Source organism: Gekko japonicus, unplaced genomic scaffold (assembly GCF_001447785.1).
Source record: "Gekko japonicus isolate JY-2015 unplaced genomic scaffold, Gekko_japonicus_V1.1 scaffold2082, whole genome shotgun sequence".
In the NCBI taxonomy this organism is placed as follows: Eukaryota; Metazoa; Chordata; class Lepidosauria; order Squamata; family Gekkonidae; genus Gekko; species Gekko japonicus.
Window position 1 is genome coordinate 85199 of NW_015159777.1, and position 15206 is coordinate 100404.

Consider the following 15206-nt stretch of genomic DNA (forward strand, 5'->3'; position numbering starts at 1 on the left):
GGGTGGGGGAGACGGGGGGGAACCGCGGGATGGGGGGGAACTAACCTCCTCCTGCTGCTTCCTCCTCTGCCTCATGAGTGTCGAGGTCCCTCCCCCCCCCCGTCTCTTGGTTTGACCTGGGTGGCCCAGGCTAACCCAGTCTCATTACATCTTGGAAGCTATGAGGGGCCGGCTCTGGTACGTACTTGGACGGGAGACCACCACAGATGTTCAGGGTTGCTACGCAGAGGCAGGCAACGGCAGACCACCCCTAGACCGTCTCTTGCCTTGAAAAATCTACGGTGTTGCCATAAGTCAACTGCGACTTGATGGGTTTTTGTCCTGACCCGGACGGCCCAGGCTGATCTCGCTAGATCTTGGAAGTCAAGGGTTGACCCTGGTTGGGGCTTGGATGGGAGGCTGCCAAGAAAGTCCAGGGTGGCTATGCAGAGGCAGACAAAGGGCGAGACACCTCTGCTTGTCTCTTGCCCTGGAAACGTACAGGGTCAGCGTAAGTGAGGTGCAACTCGATAGCACTCGACGAACAAACCGACTTATGAAGCTTACCAGCCAGCCCGGTCTCCAGAGCGTAATCAATATGCTCGATGCACAAGAATTCCACCAGCAACGAGAAGATCCTGAAGGCGTTTTTCGGCAAATCTGAAGGATCGGAGAGCTGGGGGGGGGCGGAGAGGAGAACAGATGTTAGCACATGTCTGGCGCTGAGATACGAAGAACCCCACGTGCGCGATGTCAAACTGACCACCCTGTGCAGTTCCGACTGAGTCACTGCCGTTTTGGACGGGCAGAGTGGGTTCTTATTAGCATTCCAAAAAGGCCGGCCTTTATTCAGTGCAAAGTTTCCACGTCTCTTGGTTGCAAAGTTTGGTGTAGTGGTGAAGTGCGCGGACTCTAATCTGGGAGAGCCGGGTTTGATTCCCCGCTCCTCCACTTGCACCTGGCTGGATGACCTTGGGCAAGCCGTAGTTCTGATAAGAGCTGTCCTTGAAAAAAGAGCAGTTTCTGTCAAGAGCTCTCTCAGCCCCACCGACCTCACAGGGTGTCTGTTGTGGGGAGGGGAAGGGAAAGGAGTTTGTCAGCTGCTCTGAGACTCCTTCGGGTAGTGAAGGGTGGGGTATGAATCCAGTCTCCTCCTCCTCCTCCTTCTGGAGGGCCAGTTTGGTGTCGTGGTTAAGTGCGCTGACTCTAATCTGGGAGAACCGCGTTTGATTCCCCACTCCTCCACTTGCACCTGGCTGGTTGACCTTGAGCAAGCCGTAGTTCTGACAAGAGCTGTCCTTGAAAAAAGAGCAGTTTCTGTCAAAGAGCTCTCTCAGCCCCGCCTACCTCACAAGGTGTCTGTTGTGGGGAGGGGAAGGGAAAGGAGTTTGTAAGCCGCTCTGAGACTCCTTCGGGTAGTCGAGGGCAGGGTATAAATCCCATCTCCTCCTCCTCAAAGGAAAGCTTGAGGACAAGTGGGCTGTGGAGTCTGCTTGTTCCAAAGCCCCACACAGCTACATGTGTCTTTCACTCAACTTTTCCCCACATCTAACATCCATACCACCCTCTCTCTGCCATCAGCGCTATGGCACTTTCTTTCAACTACATTTCAAGCTGCTTCTGGAAACGCAATCGGAACACAGTGGAGACTGGTGTGCTTAAAGAGCGAGAAGCGCTTTGGGATCAGTGCTCCCTCTAAGCTGTGCAGTCCCGTGAGCAAAAATTCTCCTTTGTGAACTACCAGCATTAAAGTTTGTGAGTGAGCGAATTGGCTGCTGCGTAAATTAGTTTGCTCTGGCGTCATCCTTCTTCCTGAGCGGAGACAAAAAAGGCGTGAAAGGTATAGGTAAAGGTTTCCCTTGCTCGAAAGCCAGTCGAGTCCGACTCTAGGATTGCGGTGCTCATCTCCGTTTCAAAGCCGAAGAGCCAGCGCTGTCCGAAGACGTTTCCGTGGTCATGTGGCCGGCATGACTAAACACCAAGGCGCACGGAATGCTATTACCTTCCCACCGAAGGGGTACCTATTTATCTACTTGCAATTTCTTGCTTTCGGACTGCTAGGTTGGCAGGAGCTGGAACTAGAGACGAGAGCTCACTCCGTCATGCGGCACACCCGGGTCTCGAACTGCTGAACTACTGACCTTCCACAGCCTGCAGTTCAGCGTCTTAACCACTTGAGCCACCGCAGCTCCAAGCTTTGTGAGCTACCAGCATTAAAGTTTGTGAGCGAGCAAATTGGCTACTGCGTAAATTAGTTTGCTCTGGAGCCCTCCTTCTTCCTGAGCGGAGACAAAAAAGGCGTGAGCCGGAGGCTAAAAAAAAAATGGTGAGCTGGCTCACACTCACTCAGCTTAGAGGGAGCACTGTTTGGGATCCAAGTATGTAAATGCGTTAAGCTGCCTTATACTGAATCGGATCGTTGGTCCATCAAAGTCAGCACTGGCAATTCAGGCAGAGGTCTTTCGTATCACCAGCTGCCCGGTCCTTTTGACTAGAGATGCCAGGGACTGCATCCAGGACTTTATGCAGTCAGAGCAGATGCTCTACCACTGAACCAGGACACACACACACCCCGCCAATGCCTGTATTTCCTGGAGTGAGAGAGAGGCTGAGGAACATGGCGTCACAGGGTGGACAGGTCCATTTCGTCTGCCGGCGGGGGGGATGAGGGGATGTTCCAGGAGTGGGAAGTGATATCCCCCCCGCCATTCCCTCCGAAACATTGACGTCGCACATGACAAGACTGCATCCCCCGAAAGTGACATTGGCCCATCGGCGATGACACTCTGGATTTTGGACAAAGCTCTATGGTAAAACTGGCATCAAACCATAGAGTTCTGCCCCAAATCCAGAGTGTCACCCCCCTGACGTCGCCGACATTACCTCCGGGTGATGCAGGCACATCGCGGGGGGGGGGGGGGGATTCCCTCCTGCTGGCAGCGGGCAGGAGCCCAGAAAATCGGAGGATCCCTCGCCTCCATTGGGCAAATGGCAAGCCTACGATGCCATACAGTAGGGATCCCCAGCCTTCTTGAGCCTGTTGGAATTCTGATACGGGATGGTGGGCCCAGCCACCACAATATGGCTGCCGGGAAATGGCAAGAGACGGAGCCAGCCAGAAAATGGCTGCCACGGTTCATCTTTGGTCACACAATGAAGATCCTTGTGCTGTGGTGGCAGCTTCTGTTAAAGCGACTTTTTAAAAGCCTGCACGGTCAGCCAATCCGATCCCCGGTGACCAATCAGAAGCCTCGCTGGCCAAAAGGCTCGCCAGGCCCCGCCCACTTGCTGAAAACACAGCCACTGCATTGAGGACCCCTGTCCTACGGAGCCTACAGACCGTATCTCTGCACATTATCTGGACCCCAGAAGCGACATTCCCCCATACGTTCCCCAGAGAGCACTGCGTTCAGGGGCCCCAAACCGGCTGGACCTCCCAGGCCCTAAAGATGCCAGGCTGGCGATAACCAGGGCCAGGGCCTTCTCGGTGGCGGCTCCGTACTGGTGGAATGAGCTCCCGGAGGAGATCGGGGCCCTGCGGGACCTCTTACAGTTCCGCAGGGCCTGCAAGACGGAGCTCTTCCGCTAGGCCTTCGACTAGGAGCCACGTTAAACTCCTGAGAAGTGACCCTGAGCCCTGGCCCACAACTTACAGCCTGTGCTCACCACACAGCTGGTGTGAGCTGGTCTGAGTATACCACCATGACGGCCACCTAGGCAATACTGTTTAACTTGAAACCTCTGCTCTCGCACGTCACTCGAATACTGTTCCAGCACTTTAGGATAACTGATACTTAATTGGTGATGATGTTTTATGAATGATTTTAATTGCATTTCTATATGTATTTTATGTAAGCCTCCCTGAGCCTGCTTTGGCACGGAGGGCGGGGTATAGACTGACTGACTGACTGACTGAATAAATAAAACATGTTGTCAGAGGTCATTTCGTAGAAAAAGAGGTGCAGGAGCTCATTAGCATAACTCACTTGCATATGCCACACACCCCTGACATCACCGGAAGTGTGTCAGAAGGCAACACCCACCGCTCAGGCTCCACTGGACTGTTTTGGATTGCTAGCTATTGGGGGGGGGAGCGTGCAGATCTGTCCTCACAGAGGAGGGAGAGCTTGTACCTGAATAAAATTTGGACTTAAAGGTGCCACTGGACTGTTTTGGATTGCTAGCTATTGGGAGGGGGGAGCGTGCAGATCTGTCCTCACTGAGGAGGGAGAGCTTGTACCTGAATAAAACTTGGTCTTAAAGGTGCCACTAGACTGTTTTGGATTGCTAGCTATTGGGGGGGGGAGCGTACAGATCTGTCCTCACAGAGGAGGGAGAGCTTGTACCTGAATAAAACTTGGTCTTAAAGGTGCCACTGGACTGTTTTGTACTGAGGGGCAACTTCCCTGGCTGCTTCTTGCTCTGACTGAGGGCTGCTGGGAGCAGGGGGTGGGGCATGTGCCCACCCCCTGGGCTCTTTACTGCCGGGGCTCCACTCCTGTGCGCTCCTGCAGGAAATGACCCCTACATGTTCTGAATGAGCCCCTGCCACCCTCACTTCGATCTGTACTCTGAATGGAGAAAAGGTCATTTACTGCGCGGGCACATACCCTGTGGCACCTTTCGAACGCTTGCTTAGTCTCTTGTAAGAGGTTGACCACGACGTCCTGGGACAGGAAAGTTTCGCCGTGGGTATCGATGCTCGGGCCCAAAGGCAGGTTGGTCCGCTGCCTGATCCTCTCTTTGAGGTCTTGGATACTGAGAGAGAGACGGGAGAATGTTGTCCGAAGTCAAGTCTTAATGCTGGTGAGGTTGATAAGCAGTAGGTTCAGGATGGACAAAAGGAAAAGAGAAACAAGGGGGGTGATGATGGAGCCCTTACTGGAGAAGATTCGGACTCAGAACGTGGGGCGGGGGGGGCAAGTTCCCTCTAAGCTGTGGAGTCTTGTGAGCAAAAATTCTACTTTGTGAGCGACTGGCATGAAAGTTGTGAGCGAGCAATTTGGCTACTGGATTAAATTAGTTTGGTCTGGAGCCCTATCCTTCCTGAGCGAAGACAAAAATGTATGAGCCAGAGGCTAAAAAACGGTGAGCTGGCTCACGCTAACTCAGCTTAGAGGGAACACTGGTGGCAGCCCCCAAGCAAGGATACCGATGGAGGGCAAGAAGAGGCAAATGAGATGCTAACTTCCTCCGAAGTTTGACTTTTGATTCCTATTAGTTAACCGTTCTTGTGCATGGTTCTTTACTAAGTCAGAATACCTGGACTTGAACTATTTAAGCGACGTTAACGATCACCCTGCAAGGTCACCAATGACTCTTTATTTTATTCAAACCTATTTTACTGTAAGCATTATATGACCCCCGCCTCTTGGGTTTTTAGTGGTTTCTCTTTACTTTTTCCTGTCGTTTATCGTTTCCCTTTCCCTATTTTTCTGGTAGGTTTTAGAAAATATTTTTTTTTTAAAAAATATTATTTTTATTGGTTTTTTCTCAAAAGTAATAGTCAGTAGGATTAAACTTAAAGGTAAAGGTAAAGGTTCCCTTGCTCGAAAGCCAGTCGAATCCGACTCGAGGGCTGCGGTGCTCATCTCCGTTTCAAAGCCGAAGAGCCAGCGCTGTCCGGAGACGTTTCCGTGGTCATGTGGCCGGCATGACTAAACACCAAGGCGCACGGAACGCTGTTACCTTCCCACCGAAGTGGTACCTATTTATCTACTTGCAATGTCTTGCTTTCCGACTGCTAGGTTGGCAGGAGCTGGAACTAGAGACAGGAGCTCACTCCGTCATGCGGCACACTCGGGTCTCGAACTGCTGAACTACCGACCTTCCACAGCCTGTAGTTCACCGTCTTAACCACTTGAGCCACCACAGCTCAAGATGTATTAAACTTACAGAACAGCATAAACAGCATACATAGTTAGCAAACCAATATAGTGTTAGTGGTTTTACTTTGTTGTCATCAAGCTCAATGTAGTACCCATAACCCTTGTGTTTAGTTAAATATAAAAATGAGCTGATGCAAAGAAGTAACTTGGTCCCATTAAATTATATCAAAACAATGTCACAACTAGGCACTGCAGTATGGTCAAAGAGGTAAAGCTTAGTACCCTGTTTTCCCGAAAATAAGACCTACCCAAAAAATAAGCCCTAGCAGGATTTCTATGCATTTGTGGTATAAGCCCTAGTGTGTCTTCTTGAGAAAAAATAAATATAAGACAGTGTCTTATTTTCGGGGAAACACAGTTTTGAGGCTGAGAATCCGAAGCTGAGATATATTCCATGAATGGGGTCCATTTCTCCTTAAAATTGGATGATTTAGGACGGATGTCTGATTGAAGTAAACGGTCAGTGGGTTTTTTCTAATCTAAGGGGATCCCAAACTTTGTTTAGCCAGTTGGTACGTGTTGGAAGCCTTGTCTGATTTCCATTTAGAGGCTATCGGATGTTTTCGCAGCCGCTATGAGGCTAGTGATCAAATTGCGACGGAACGTTGGTATGGGTTTTTTTTATTTCCAGATGCCCAAAAAGATTAGAGTTGGGTCGAATGGTACTTCGTGACCTGTGATCAATGCTCCCTGTAAACTGTGGAGTCCTGTGAGCAAAAATTCTACTTTGTGAGCTACTGGCATTAAGGGTGTGAGCAAATTATTTGGCTAATGCGTAAATCAGTTTGCTCTGGAGCCGTCCCTTCCTGAGCGGAGACAAAAATCAGTGAGCCGGAGGCTGAAAAACTGTGAGCTGGCTCACACTGACTCAGCTTAGAGGGAACGCTGCTTGTGATTAGTTTTATTTCGTTTAGAAAAACAAAAAGGAGGGACAAACGGAAAACCTGCTTTACGACGAGAGTGACGGTAAGGTGGGATTCGTCGACCAGAGGGTGTCGTGATGGCTACAGGAATAGACAGCTTTAAAAGAGGATTAAGATAGCTGCGTGGAGGAGAAGTCTGTCAATGGCTGCTAGCCACGGTGACTGAGGGGGACCTCCACGTTCAGAGGCACCACGCCTCTGATTCCCAGAGCCAGGAGGCGACATCAGGGGAAGGCCTCGGCCTCTCTGCCCTGCTGTTGGACATCCAGAGGAATTGGTTGGCCACACTTGTGAGATGGGATGCTGGCCTAGATGGACTACTGGCCTGATCCAGCAGGGCTCTTCTGCGAATAAAAGGCAGGGCTCTTCTGGGAATAAAAAGAGCAGGGCTCTTCTGGGAATATAAGGAAGTCCTTCTTCACCCAAAGAGTGATGAACACTTGGAATTCACTGCCACAGGAAGTGGTGGCAGCTACAAGCATGGACGGCCTTAAAAGGGAATTAGATAAGCATATGGAGCAGAGGTCCATCGGTGGCTATTAGCCACAAGGTCTAGATAGGGACTCAGGGGCAAGTGATGCTCTGTCTTCTTGGTGCTTGGGGGGGGGGTCAACAGTGGGAGGGCTTCTAGTGTCCTGGCCCCACTGCTGGACCTCCTGATGGCACCTGGTATATTTGGCCACTGTGTGACAGAGTGTTGGACTGGATGGGTCATTGGCCTGACCCAACATTGGCTTCTCTTCTATTCTTATGAATTGGATCAACATATGGAGCAGAAATCTATCAATGGCTATTAGTCATAAGGTATAGATAGGAACTCTCGGCCTGGGGCAAGTGATGCTCTGTCTTCTTGGTGCTTGGGGGGGTCAACAGTGGGAGGGCTTCTAGTGTCCTGGCCCCACTGCTGGACCTCCTGATGGCACCTGGTATTTTTGGCCACTGTGTGATACAGAGTGATGGACTGGATGGGCCATTGGCCTGATCCAACATTGGTGTCTCTTATGTTCTTATCTTGTCCTTTAGGCAACGCAACTTAGGATAGTGGATTTTTTGGCTTGACGGAGGTCTCTAGAATTATGCACAGGGTAAAAAGAATTAGCAAAGAGAACTTTTTCTCCCCCTCGCCAAATACTAGAACCCGAGGGCGTCCAATGAAGCTGATGGGCAGTAGGTTCAAGAGAAGGAAATACTGCTTTACACAGCGAGGGATTAAAATGTGGAATCCGCTGCCGGAGGATGTTGTGGGGGCCTCAACTTTAAAAGGGGATTAGACAGATTCAAGGAGGAGAGGTCTATTGGTGGGTAGTAAAGGGAGCCTCCACGTTCAGAAGCAGTCAACCTCTGAATCCCAGTGCCAGGGGGCAACATCAGGAGAAGGCCTTGGCCTCTCGGCCCTGTTTGATGGCCCTCCAGAGAAACGGGTGGCTGCTGTGTTGGACAGGGTGCTGGACTAGGTGGACTACCACTGGTCTGATCCAGCAGGGCTCTTCTTATGTACTTATCCCTTTATAATTAAAAAAACGTGTCTGTGTGGATTAGAGGCTGTGGCCACGCACGGTAGTGAAAGAGAGCTAAAGCCAAACTCACCCTCCGCTTCCAATGGCTCTCTTCTGGTGGTTTTTCGAATCGTAATAGCGCTGCAATATCATCGCGCTCCGGCTTCTCAAATAACCAATCTCCACCTCGATGTAATTCTCCAAGTAGGAAACGAAGATGGACTTGATAAGTTTCGACAAGAAAGTCTGCTTATCAGTGCCCAGGTTGAACTCCATCAATTTGCTTGAAAGATTACTAGTCCTTCATGTTGTGTGGGGGGGGGGAGAAGGAGGGAGAGAGAATGAAGACATGCATTTGCATGAAGTGGGGGGAAAAGGTAGAATTGGCTTGGATCCCACAAAGTCACTGCATTACGGGTGATGGTCTTTTGCCTGCAACGCAACATAGAGGACCCTTCTGCTAGCACAGGAGCCTCCTGTATCAGGGGAAGGCAGAGGAAAAGGGCCCAACTTCGGTGCAACGGATCGCCAGGAGACAAACCAACCGGTCTGCAAAGTTCGCTCAGGGAATGCCTGCACCGGCTCTTCCTCCATGAGGTTTGTAAGGTAAAGTCTGCTGTCGAGTCACGACCAACTCACGGTGGCTCCGTGACGTTCCGTCTCGTGGAGTTTTCAAGGCAAGAGATAAGTCAGGATTATCTCCTCAGACTGGCAGCGGGTCTCCAAGGTGTCAGGCTGAGGTCTTTCTGATCTGCCTGGTCCTTTTAGCTGGAGATGCCGGTTCCCAGGTTCAACCCCCGGCATCTCCAGTTAAAAGGACCAGGCAGTAGGTGATGAGAAAGACCTCAACCTGACACCTTGGAGACCCACTGCCAGTCTGAGTAGACAATACTGACCATGACGGACCAGGCAGCAGGTGATGGGAAAGACCTCAGCCTGAGACCCTGGAGAGCTGCTGCCAGTCTGAGTAGACAATACTGACCATGACGGACCAGGCAGCAGGTGATGGGAAAGACCTCAGCCTGAGACCCTGGAGAGCTGCTGCCAGTCTGAGTAGACAATACTGACCATGACGGACCAGGCAGCAGGTGATGGGAAAGACCTCAGCCTGAGACCCTGGAGAGCTGCTGCCAGTCTGAGTAGACAATACCGACCATGACGGACCAGGCAGTAGGTGATGGGAAAGACCTCAGCCTGAGACCCCGGAGAGCTGCTTCCAGTCTGAGCAGACAATACTGACCCTGATGGACTGACCACCTGATTCAATATAAGGCAGCTTCATAGAGACCCTAAATTCCCCAACAGGAAAGGAAAGGACTGGGAAATTCCCAGGCCGTGTGGGGAGATGGCGCCTTGCAGAGATCTTGCAAAAGGCACTTCTCTGGGTTTTGTCTGCTGTGCTTCTTTAAACACTGCCCCATTGGCTATTTCAGAATCAACAGAGGCGACCGATCTTTTCCTTTTCGATGTTCCAGCTTAACTGTGACCTTCCCCTGTGCACGTGCTGCTTTCTGTTCCCAAAAGTCCACAGTTCCAAGAGGTGGAAGCATGCACGGGCCCAGAAGGCCTGCAGAGGGAGGGACAAGGACCAAACCAGAGGGAGAAGACTGGGCCTGCGCGTTTATAAAGTGTGCATAATGTTTCCCCCCCGAGAATATGGTGCTGCACCCACCTCGTATACAGGTCATAGAGGGTCTGAAGATATTGCTCTGCGTCGGATTTCTTGTGTTCTTCCAACTGGTCTTTTATATAGCTCTGTGGGGGGAGAAAACCCGTTCTCAGTTGGGCAAAATTTACACTCGGTTGGAGGAGCTGGGTATGTTTAGCCTGGAGAGGAGGTGAGAATTGTCTTCAAGTACTTATAGAATCATAGAGTGGGAAGGGACCTCAGGGGTCATCTAGTCCAACCCCCTGCACAAGGCAGGAAATTCACAAATACCCTCCCCTCTCCACACCCGCAATGACCCCTGCTCCACACCCAGAAGATGACAAAAAGCCTCCAGGATCTCTGGCCAAACTGGCCTGGAGAACAATTGCTTCCTGGCTTCAAAGTGGCGACCAGCATTTTCCCTGGGCGTGTAAGGAAGGGCCAGGAGAACTAAGCACTGAGGCAACCCTGCCTGCCCTCCCTCTTGTGATCTGCCTAAGTTCACAGAATCCGCATGGCTGTCGGATGGCCATGTAGCCTCTGTTGGAAAACCTCCGAAGAAGGAGACTACTTGAAGGGCTGTCATGTAGAGGACGGTGCGGAGTTGTTTTCTGTTACCCCAGAAGGTCGGACCGGAACCAACGGGTTAAAATCAAATCAAAAGGGTTTTCGGCTAAACATGAGGAAGAACCGCCTGACAGTTAGAGTTCCTGACAGTGCGGTTCTTCAGTGGAACAGGCTTCCTCGAGAGGTGGTGGGCTCTCCTCCTTTGGAGGTTGCTTCAGACCAACATGGCTAATTTGATGTAGTGGTTGGGAGCGTGTACCCTGGGAGAACTGGGTTTGATTCCCCACTCCGCCACGTGCAGTCAGATGGGTGACCTTGGGTCAGTCACAAGTTCTCTCAGAGCTGTTCTCTCACAGGCAGTTTTCGAAAGAGCTCTCTCCGCCCCACCTATCTCACAAGATTTTGTTGTGAGAAGGGGAAGAGAAAAGAGATTGTGAGCCGCTCTGAGACTCTGAGTGAAGGGCGAGGTATAAATTCAATATCTTCTTCTCTTCTTCTTCTTTAGAGCATGAGGGTGTAAGGGCGGGGTATAGATCCAATCTCTTATCTTCTTCTAAGCAAGTTAATCACTCTTTGATTCCCCACTCCTCCACATGCAGCTGCTGGCGTGATCTTGGCTCAGTCACAAGTTCTCTCAGAGAGCTCTCTCAGCCCCGCCTACCTCACAGGCAGTGTTCCCTCTAAGCTGAGTTAGTGTGAGCTAGCTCACAGTTTTTTAGCCTCCAGCTCACAGATTTTTGTCTTAGCTCAGGAAGGATGGCTCCAGAGCAACCTAAGTTAAGCAGTAGTCAAATCGCTCGCTCACAACTTTAATGCCAGTCGTTCACAATGTAGAATTTTTGCTCACAAGACTCCAGAACTTAGAGGGAACATTGCTCACAGGGTGTCTGTTGTGGGGAGGGGGAGGGAAAGGAGTTTGTGAGCCGCTCTGAAACTCCTTCCGGTAATGAACCTCCTCTCTTCTTCTTCTTCCCACCTGACTCTAACTTCCCCTGGAAGAGATTAAAGTCTTGCAAGTCACCTGGAGTCTGACTTCGAAGATACTCTGGATCAGTTTGGCCATCACAGTCTCGGGACTGCTAAAGATATCTCCAACTTGCTTGTTTACGGTCTGGCAGAGAACGGCTGTATCTTCAAAGACATCGCTCCTCAAGTAGGCCCCCTAAAGACATTAGGAAGGAGAGAGTTTCTGCTGTTAAGACGTCCACTGCTGTACAGAATGGCTTGCACCCGGGCCTGCCCATGCCCCGGCGGGAGCTGGAGACCCCTCAGCCACATATCCCACTGCTTGGAGTGGTGGTGGTGGTGGGAAAACAATGCGGCCTTGGGTCCTTACTTTGCGTACTTATCAGAAGTGAAAAGGGGTAGCTCTAGGAATCATTAAAAAAAACATCATTTCCAGTGATTCCTAGAGCTACCCTTTTTCATTCTCAGTAAGAACTTCCAGTAAGTGCACAAGGCTGCATATAAAAAACAAACAAACCACGATACCATAAGAACATAAGAGAACATAAGAGAAGCCAATGTTGGATCAGGCCAAAGGCCCATCCAGTCCAACACTCTGTCACACAGTGGCCAAAGATACCAGGTGCCATCAGGAGGTCCAGCAGTGGGGCCAGGACACTAGAAGCCCTCCCACTGTTGCCCCCCCAGGTGCCATCAGGAGGTCCACCAGTGGGGCCAGGACACTAGAAGCCCTCCCACTGTTGACCCCCCCCCCCAAGCACCAAGATGACAGAGCATCACTTGCCCCAGAGTCCCTATCTAGACCTTGTGGCTAATAGCCACCGATGGACCTCTGCTCCATATGCTTATCTAATTCCCTTTTAAGGCCGTCCATGCTTGTAGCTGCCACCACTTCCTGTGGCAGTGAATTCCAAGTGTTAATCACTCTTTGGGTGAAGAAGGACTTCCTTTTATTCCCAGAAGAGCCCTGCAGGCCAATGGCTCATCCAGTCCAACACTCTGTGTCACACAGTGGCCAAAAACACCAGGTGCCATCAGGAGGTCCACCAGTGGGGCCAGGACATTAGAAGCCCTCCCACTGTTGACCCCCCCCAAGCACCAAGAAGACAGAGCATCCCTTGCCCCAGAACCCCTATCTATACCTTGTGGCTAATAGCCACTGATGGACCTCTGCTCCATAGGCTTATCTAATTCCCTCTTGAAGCCATCCGTGCTTGTAGCCGCCACCACCTCCTGTGGCCGTGAATTCCAAGTGGTAATCACTCTTTGGGTGAAGAAGGACTTCCTTGTATCCGTTCTAACCCGATCGCTCAGCAATTTAATTGAATAACCATGAGTTCTTGTATTGTGAGAAAGGGAGAAAAGTACCGTGCATCCACCCTCCCCAAAACCTCCTGTCAGTTGCCACGCCCACCATTCCCCTCATGAAGGAGAGGTCGATCAGTGGCTGCTGGCCATGGTGACTAAAGGGAACCTCCATGTTCAGAGGCAGTCAACCTCTGAATCTCAGTGCTAGGAGGCAACATCAGGGGAAGGACTCAGCCGCTATACCCTGTTTGTTGGCCCTCCAGAGGACCTGGTCAGGCCCTGTGTGAGACGGGATGCTGGACTAGATGGACCACTGGGTCTGGTCTAGCGGGGCTCTCCTGACGTTCTTATCAGGGAAAATCTCAGCCCCTATGCCCTTTTTGTTGGCCCTCCAGAGCAACTGGTTGGCCTCTGTGTGGGACAGGATGCTGGACTCGATGGACCACTGGAGTGACCCAGCAGGGCTCTTCTGATGTTCTTATGAAGGCCTTGGCCTCTCTGCCCTGTTGTTGGCCCTCCAGAGGCACTGGTTGGCCCCTGTGTGAGACAGGATGCTGGACTAGATGGACCCCTGGTCTGATCCAGCAGGGCTCTTCTGATGTTCTTATGAAGGCCTTGGCCTCTCTGCCCTGTTGTTGGCCCTCCAGAGGCACTGGTTGGCCCCTGTGTGAGACAGGATGCTGGACTAGATGGACCCCTGGTCTGATCCAGCAGGGCTCTTCTGATGTTCTTATGAAGGCCTTGGCCTCTCTGCCCTGTTGTTGGCCCTCCAGAGGCACTGGTTGGCCCCTGTGTGAGACAGGATGCTGGACTAGATGGACCCCTGGTCTGATCCAGCAGGGCTCTTCTGATGTTCTTATGAAGGCCTTGGCCTCTCTGCCCTGTTGTTGGCCCTCCAGAGGAACTGGTTGGCCACTATGTGAGACAGGATGCTGGACTCGATGGACCACTGGAGTGACCCAGCAGGGCTCTTCTGATGTTCTTAAGTCTCAAAACTTCCTCTGGCCAGTGAAGGCTTCTCCAACAGAAGAAGCTCTGAGCCTACGCTGTTGGACACAGGCTCCTTAGGCCAGGAGAAGGAGACAAAATGCAAACTAGTGACTTATCAGCACTCCCCCCCCCCCCCAACCTACTTTTTTTTTTAAAATTAACCCAAGGCTTACCTCTTGGCACTGTTTTATATACACATCAACGCAGTGGGAATAGCCCTACGGAGAAAAGAAATCGCGATTCAGAGACATTTGTATTAAACACTGCTAAAGAATGTTCCGTCAAAAGACCCTTGTGCGTGGTACATCCTTCCTTATGGCTCTCCGCTTTGCCAACAAACATCACCGGAAAAAGAGTGAAGGCAGTTTGGACCTCAGTGTGTGCCCCCGTCGGGCGGCTCCTATATTCTTGCAGTCATAACCTAGTCAATATGCAGCCTCAGTTATCAGGACAGAATTAATATTCCCCCCACGCACCCCCGACAAAAGAACATATTTGTGTAAATGCATATTCAGGGACAAAAAAGGCTAACGCAATCAACAGAGGCATGACATCCAAATCGCAAGATGTCGCAGTCCCGCTGCGCGCTGCATCGGTCAGGCCGCACCTGAAGTCTTGTGTGCAGTTCTGGAGGCCTCGCTTCAACAAGGATGTGGACAGAATGGAGCGGGGGTGCAGAGGGGAGCGACAAGGACGATCGGGGGTCTGGAGACCGAAGCCCTGTGAGGAAAGGCTGAGGGACTTGGGAATGTTCCGCCTGGCGAAGAGGCGGTTGAGGGTGGACAGGATGGCTCTCTTGAGGTCTTTGAAGGGCTGCCACTTAGAGGAGGGCAGGGGGCTGTTCCTGTTGGCAGCAGAGGACGGGACTCACAAGAATGGGTTTAAATTAAGGGTGGGAAGGTACCACCTGGATCTTAGGAAAAACGTTTTGACAGTCAGAGTTGTGCAACGGTGGAATGGGCTGCCCAGGGAGGTGGTGAGCTCCCCCTCACTGGCAGTCTTGAAGCAGCGGCTGGACCAACACTGGTCGGGGATGCTCTAGGCGGATCCTGCATTAAGCAGGGGGTTGGACTAGATGGCCTCTATGGCCCCCTCCAACTCTGTGATTCTATGAAACAGCTGGCTCAACTAATGTCATTTGGGTACATTCATAATGGCCATGTGGTCCTATGGGGGGAAACAACAGCGTCTGCAAAACCGTGCCCCCTGGGCCAAGACCATTACAGTATCCATACGCTGAAAGCTTTGCCCCAAACGGCTTAGAATCCCCCCCCCCTTCTTACCTTGAAGTGAAGCAAGACGGCAGCGACTTCTCTCATCCTGGAGATCTGGCCCCTTCGCTGAGCACTTGTAAACTCCTGGATCAGTTGGCACTCGAGATCGTGATACTTACCTGCGAGGTGTGTGGCGGGGGGGGGGGGGGGGGGAAAAGCGGGCGGGC

General features: G+C 51.5%; 1 protein-coding gene across 1 annotated transcript in view; it reads right to left on the reverse strand.

The window, feature by feature from the left end:
- The window catches only part of EXOC5 (exocyst complex component 5), a 69849-nt gene that overhangs the window by 11573 nt on the left and 43070 nt on the right, over positions 1 to 15206 (reverse strand). The window contains exons 7-13 of the mRNA XM_015406888.1: positions 15049 to 15158; positions 13939 to 13983; positions 11523 to 11663; positions 9959 to 10041; positions 8378 to 8587; positions 4590 to 4737; positions 547 to 655 (exon numbers count right to left, since the gene is read on the reverse strand). Coding sequence (XP_015262374.1) covers positions 547 to 655; positions 4590 to 4737; positions 8378 to 8587; positions 9959 to 10041; positions 11523 to 11663; positions 13939 to 13983; positions 15049 to 15158 — 846 coding nt within the window. The remainder of the gene's footprint in view (positions 1 to 546; positions 656 to 4589; positions 4738 to 8377; positions 8588 to 9958; positions 10042 to 11522; positions 11664 to 13938; positions 13984 to 15048; positions 15159 to 15206) is intronic.